Genomic DNA, 6,748 nt, shown 5'->3' on the forward strand with positions numbered 1-6,748 from the left:
TTCCATTATTATCCGCAGCTCCCATTATCCACGTGTCCTTTAACTACTTCATCTTCTCCTCCTTCCAAACCCACCTTAAACCTTACCTCCTCCTCTGCCCTTTCTCCGGTAACTCCACCGTGCTCCGCCACTGCACAACACATGTTAAATTGACCAAAATGTCCCTCACATACAACTCATTCTTCCCAGTCCTCACCCCAATTCCCCCTTCACACCGTTACCTATTTCCGTCCAAAATCCCAACTTACAAAAACCTCACCGGGGCCCACCGCCGTCTTCTTTTAACGGTTTCCGTTAGAGCTAAACCTAAAGACCTCATCTTAGGCAACCCAACAGTTACCGTCGAAAAAGGCAAATACAGTTACGACGTTGAAACCTTAATCAACAAACTCTCAAGCCTTCCGCCACGTGGAAGCATTGCGCGTTGTTTAGATACTTTCAAAAACAAGCTTTCTTTATCTGATTTTTCTTTAGTCTTTAAGGAATTTGCGGCGCGTGGGGATTGGCAACGTTCATTGCGACTGTTTAAGTATATGCAAAGACAAATATGGTGTAAGCCTAATGAGCATATTTATACTCTTATGATTGGTATATTAGGTCGTGAAGGGCTTCTTGATAAAGCCTTTGAGATATTCGATGAAATGCCAACTCACAGTGTGGCAAGAACTGTATTTTCTTATACTTCGATTATTAATGCTTATGGAAGGAATGGACAGTATGAAACTTCACTTCAATTGCTTGAAAAAATGAAGCAAGAAAACATAGTTCCTAGTATATTGACTTATAATACGGTTATTAACTCGTGTGCTCGAGGTGGGTATGAATGGGAGGGTTTATTAGGTTTATTTGCTGAAATGCGACACGAGGGTATTCAACCGGATTTAGTTACGTATAATACTTTGTTAAGTGCTTGTTCGAGTAGAGGGTTAGAAGATGAGGCCGAGATGGTTTTTAGGACGATGAATGAGGCGGGTGTTTTGCCTGATGTAACTACTTATAGTTATTTGGTTGAGACTTTTGGGAAATTAGGGAAATTGGAAAAAGTCTCGGAGTTGCTTATGGAAATGGAGGCTGGGGGTACGTCGCCTGAGGTTACCTCGTATAATGTGTTGTTGGAGGCTTATGCGCATTTGGGGTCTATGAAAGAGGCTATGGATGTGTTTAGGCAAATGCAGGCAGCTGGATGTGTGGCTAATGCAGAGACTTATAGTATTCTGTTGAATTTATATGGGAAAAACGGGAGATATGATCAGGTTAGGGAGCTTTTCCTTGAGATGAAAACGAGTAATACAGAGCCGGATGCGGATACGTATAATATTCTCATCCAGGTGTTTGGTGAAGGTGGTTATTTTAAGGAGGTGGTAACATTATTCCATGATATGGTTGAAGAGAAGGTAGAACCAAATATGGAGACTTATGAAGGGTTGATATATGCCTGCGGTAAGGGAGGGCTTCATGAAGATGCGAAGAGGATTCTGCTGCATATGAATGGACAAGGTCTGGTGCCTAGCTCTAAAGTATATAATGGCGTAATTGAAGCTTATGGACAGGCGGCGCTTTATGAGGAGGCAGTCGTCGCCTTCAATACGATGAATGAGGTAGGAAGCAGGCCAATGGTGGAGACTTTCAATTCTCTGATCCATGCATTTGCTAAAGGGGGACTTTACAAAGAATCTGAAGCAATATGGTTTAGAATGGGTGAGGTTGGAGTTCCCCGGAACAGGGATTCTTTCAACGGTATGATTGAAGGGTATAGACAAGGAGGTCAGTTCGAAGAAGCTATAAAAGCTTACGTTGAGATGGAAAAGGCAAGATGTGATCCAGATGAGCGGACGCTCGAGGCAGTTTTGAGTGTCTACTGCTTTGCAGGCCTAGTTGACGAAAGTGAGGAGCAGTTTCAGGAAATTAAATCACTGGGTATTCAGCCTAGCATCATTTGCTGCTGTATGATGCTGGCAATTTGCGCAAAAAGTGAGAGGTTAGACTTTAATTTCCAATCAGCTGATTCTTCACATTTTAAAACTTGATATTGTTCTATGAATCTCACATTGGTGCCTCAGAAATGGTTCTTTAGATAATTGGAACCCATTTGTGTGCTGTCTTTCAACTTGCTACGATATAGCTTCTTGTTTCTTTTTTTTTTTTTTTTTTTTTTTTTTTTTTTTTGAGAATAGTGACATGTGATATAGTTTCCTGTAAGATCACTTCTAAAGGTATTAAGTGGAAATACTTAATTTCTACAATTTGCATACTCAAAAAATGCACAGGAGTTAAAATGATTGACTAGTTGTGTGCACTGATGGAACTAGTCGATACCTTATTGTGGATTTTAACTTCTCTTCCATAAATTTCATATAGTTTCTTTTTCTACCTTATCTTTTTTCCTCTTCGTACTACTTCAGGATTTGTGCATTTTGTACTTCCTTGCATTGCTCATTATTTGCAGAATCTTCCTTGCTGGCAGGATTTAGGCATTAGGGTGTAAATGGAGCTTAGCCTCTGTCCTAAAGCTACTACCATAGATTATGCCATGAAATTGAGCTGGTCCTAGTCTAATTTGGTAATTGATGCTTGGATGCCCTTAAAGTTGGTGTCTGAATTCCTGTGAATTTGTGCATGACTGGAGTGACTTCTTTCCGTTTTCTTCCAATGTCCTTATATGTTTTGTCTTATAATTCTGTTATTAGGTGGGATATGGCCCGTGAATTATTGAACGATGTGAGGACAAACAAGACTTCTGATATGCACCAAGTTATTGGACAAATGATTCACGGAGATTTAGATGATGAAAATAATTGGCAGATGGTTGAGTATGTCTTTGACAAACTCAAGTCAGAAGGATGTGGTTTGAGCATGAGGTTCTACAACACTCTTATAGAAGCACTTTGGTGGTTAGGCCAGAAAGAAAGGGCTGCAAGAGTGCTGAATGAAGCAACAAAAAGGGGGCTATTCCCTGAACTGTTTCGAAGAAACAAACTTGTGTGGTCTGTGGATGTTCATAGGTACTCGTTCTTCTTAGGGTTATTGGTGGCACTACTTTTAAATTGATTTCTTCTCCACTTCAACCTTCCGCAACTCCCTATATTATCAAATAGTGCTATCATAACTGTTTCCTGGAAGGAAATAGTGAAAATGGGTGTATATACAATAGTTATCCGGCGTTTCTCTAATTATTGTCTATTGTTTTAGGATGTGGCCTGGTGGTGCATGCGCTGCAATATCAGTTTGGCTCAACGATTTGGAAGAGTTGTTTCATAAAGGCGAGGAGCTTCCCCAACTGGCTTCTGTTGTAGTCGTGTAAGTGCTTTTGCCTCATTGCTTTGTCAGTGATCATCTCCTTTTTGTGATGCCATCTTCCTATTTACTTTCTGGGGTTGGAGGGCGTGGGTGTAGATTGATCAAGCAACGTAAGTGCTGGAACCTGCTTTTTCGGCATGGACGAAGACGTCCTTTAGGGGCCTTTACAATTATTTGCTTCTTACTGTAAAGCCAAAGGGAAAGAAGGGTACTAACCATCACCTAGCAGCATGAACACATGCTTATTACAAGTCCATTATTGTTAAATCTGTTTCCATATGTTCCAACATATAGAAACGTCAATTGTCATATTGATAATTTGAGAAAATTTTTACTGTCCATTTATGTTATTTTAGTTTGACCAGAGATAGGGAAGGAAATTTGATCCAGTTAGTAGTTTAGGATTTGTGCGGGATTTCCTTGAAATATCAATTGAGTTGCCTATATCATGTGGCTAATCACAGTTTTTGTCTTTATATTTCTTGTATGCGTTCACTTTTAGACTAGAATACCAAATCAATTGTATCTTACACTAACATAACTTTCCCTTGAGAAAATTCTAGCCAGCATATGCATGGCATTTGAAGAAGACTATGAAAGAGAGGAAGTAGGGAATTAAACGAAATTCAAGGAAAATATGACAAAAAAACTGACTAATAAAGGAATACCATAATGCACCCAAGGGTGTGGCCTAGTGGTCAATGAAGTGGGTTGAGCAACATGAGGTCTCAGGTTCAATTCCCGCAGAGACAACACTAGGCGATTTTTTCCCCATCTCTTCTGGCCTTGGGACAAAGTTACCTGGTACCTGTTGTTGGGTGGGGGGTGGACGGTGTCTCGTGGATTTGTCGAGGTGCGCGTAAGCTGGCCCGGACACCACGGTTTCAAACTAAAAAAATAAAGGAATACCATAAGTTGACTTTTTTTTATATAGGTACTGGATTAAGTTGAAATTTATGTTTTAGAATGGGGAAAGGTTGCTAATAGGCAATCTGTTAGCATGCTTTCCTTGCTTTAACCTAAGGACAAGAAATGGCTAGTATTCAAGGTTAGTCCCAAGAAAGCAAGCTAAATGGCTATGCCGATAAGAAGATGAAGCCTGATCGGGCCAAAAATGAAAGCAATCGAAGGCAGGGGTAGAGCATGTTCTATTTTTCTGAATCTTTCAAGATGAAAATAGCGGGATTGGCTGAACTTCCTCTATGCAGTTGCAGTAACACATGCGTCGATATACTTTCTTCTATTAGATTGTAGACGCCGAATTAGGGGGTTTTCCTCCATAATTTTGCCATTTGATTCGATCTACTGGGCTACTTCTATGTCAGCTATTCTTAGGATCAATATCAGAACTGAAAGCTATATATAAATTGTTTAAAAGCTTAATTGAAAGATTAGAACTGAACTATGAAGCATGGACATCAACTATGTGGTCATGTACTGGTTCATTGTGGTATCTGGCACTACCACACTTCAGTTGGTGTCCCTTCTTTTTCATTTTTGGACAGTGTCCTTGAAGTTGGTCATAAAAAAGGAGAGTCAATGTGTCAATTGGCCCTAATTAATAATCCATAATATTTCTTGGAAAGTGGATTTTTCTAATGACTTACTTATCAAAAGGAAAAACGGTTCTTTAGGATGATATTGCTCATTGAAATACTGCATGGCTTCTCTCATGGTAATTATCGTGTTGCCACCAGGGCTTGGTTCAAGTGGCAAATGTTGAGGGACTTGTGACTTAGGTCACAGGTTATAGCCTTGGGCCATGCAAACTGAGACTGATATTTAAGTGGAGAAGGACAAGCCCATTGTTCTCGAGTTTCAAGGGCAACCCTCTGTCCTAAGGGTTGGCCCAGGTCGGATTTCTCAGTCACTAAAGAATTATCCATGTGTTTGATGATTTATATATACTATATGTCATTTTTCAAATTGTAAAAGGGTTATAATTGGTATTACTTTTATGTTCTTGTATGTAAATTATATTTTATTTAATTGAAGTAACTTCATCATCATTTGGTTAGGATCAACTAAACCAATCCATCATATCATGCCCTTCAACATGAAAACAACTAGAAATCTTTACAGAAAGTTTAGGAGTCTATGATCCTCACGTTGAAAATTAGATGGTGTGACCCTCGTACGCCAACTCTGTCATTCTTTTTGGAATGGAGGGAGTAAAAATTAAAAATCTCCTAATATCTCAGGTAGCTGTAATTTTGGAAGTGTCTTATCTTCATGTGTAACTTGTTTCTCACCTAACAGTGGTGTCTACATAGCATAGGAAAATACTTAATAGTAATTAACTGTATTTGTAATGTATTTGGTTTTTTTTTTTTTTTTTTCATATTTTCCTCTTTCTTTCAATTAAATTTACATGATCGCTTTCTGTGAATCAGACGAGGTCAGACGGAGAAGAGTTCAATAACTAGGGATTTGCCGGTTGCTAAGGCTGCATATTCTTTTCTAAAGGATAATGTTTCATCATCATTTTGTTTCCCTGGGTGGAATAAGGGGCGGATAGTCTGTCAAAAGACTCAGCTCAAACGTACTTTTTCTAGTGCCGAAACATCCACAGAAGCTTCAAAAGGTGACAGACTAATTCCTTTAAGTAACACTCCCATTTCTCATTTGGGAAAACAAACATCCACGAGTAATGCAAAAAGATCAGAAAGTGTGAATGCTGACACTGAGAGAAGCAGGAGTTCAGATCCAGAACTCATGGCGAGCAGTGTTTGAGCAGATAATGAGATATTTAACGTGTTCTGCTTGACAACCTTGTTGAGCTTGCATTGGCTTTTGACACGGTTACCTGGCCCGTGCTCTAATTTTGACCTATCTATGCTTTGGCATCACCTCCTTCAATTTCAGCTGCAGAAAAATGTCAAACAGGTGCAATCCTCTTATGAAGCAGCAGAGTGAGTGCTAAAAATTCATGTTGTTTTCAAAATTCTGGCACCCAGCTTGGAGGCGGGGACGGGGAATGGAAGAGATGGAAAGCATTAGCTTACACAGCTGGCTTATGTACACATGTATATTCAGGTGTTCCAATGCTAAAATGAATTTGGTTCTTCTGGGATATTTATAGGCTGGATCTAGTGCATGCAGCCAGTAATAGATATGGCATTTGTGTCCAATTTGTTGTATTAACACGATTGTGCTATATCAATATAGTCATTAGCATTCTTCTTTCTAGAGTTAGCCTTGTTATCTTGGGTGCTCGCCTTTATCTGGAGAATGGACTTTTACCAGGGTGTTCAATCATAGTATTGCTGATTCTCGTATGATGAATAATTCGTTATATTCCATTCATCGTAAAGAGTTTTGACAGCTATTATTTAGGTCGTGTAATCAAACATGTTTCATCTATGACTAATATTAGTGAAAGCTCCCACACCATATCAGTAGTGTTGACCGTTTTATTTTTTGCACAAATGCAATATGGTCTGGCAATGGT

At 39.3% G+C, this 6,748-nt stretch overlaps 1 protein-coding gene across 1 annotated transcript; it reads left to right on the forward strand.

The window, feature by feature from the left end:
* On the forward strand, positions 1–6,486 carry LOC132055874 (pentatricopeptide repeat-containing protein At1g74850, chloroplastic). The gene is made up of 4 exons (XM_059447879.1): positions 1–1,978; positions 2,688–3,002; positions 3,190–3,297; positions 5,691–6,486. Exons 1-4 carry the CDS (start codon positions 159–161, stop codon positions 6,028–6,030), a joined length of 2,583 nt encoding a protein of 860 aa, XP_059303862.1. The 5' UTR covers positions 1–158; the 3' UTR covers positions 6,031–6,486.
* The last annotated feature ends 262 nt before the right edge of the window (positions 6,487–6,748 follow it).

Source organism: Lycium ferocissimum, chromosome 5, assembly GCF_029784015.1.
Source record: "Lycium ferocissimum isolate CSIRO_LF1 chromosome 5, AGI_CSIRO_Lferr_CH_V1, whole genome shotgun sequence".
Lineage (NCBI taxonomy): Eukaryota > Viridiplantae > Streptophyta > Magnoliopsida > Solanales > Solanaceae > Lycium > Lycium ferocissimum.

Coding starts and splice junctions, on each gene's coding strand:
- LOC132055874 (XM_059447879.1), top strand. CDS start 159: ATGTCCCTCACATACAACTCATTCTTCCCAGTCCTCACCCCAATTCCC. Junction 1,979..2,687: donor ATTTGCGCAAAAAGTGAGAG/GTTAGACTTTAA, acceptor TTCTGTTATTAG/GTGGGATATGGCCCGTGAAT. Junction 3,003..3,189: donor TGGTCTGTGGATGTTCATAG/GTACTCGTTCTT, acceptor CTATTGTTTTAG/GATGTGGCCTGGTGGTGCAT.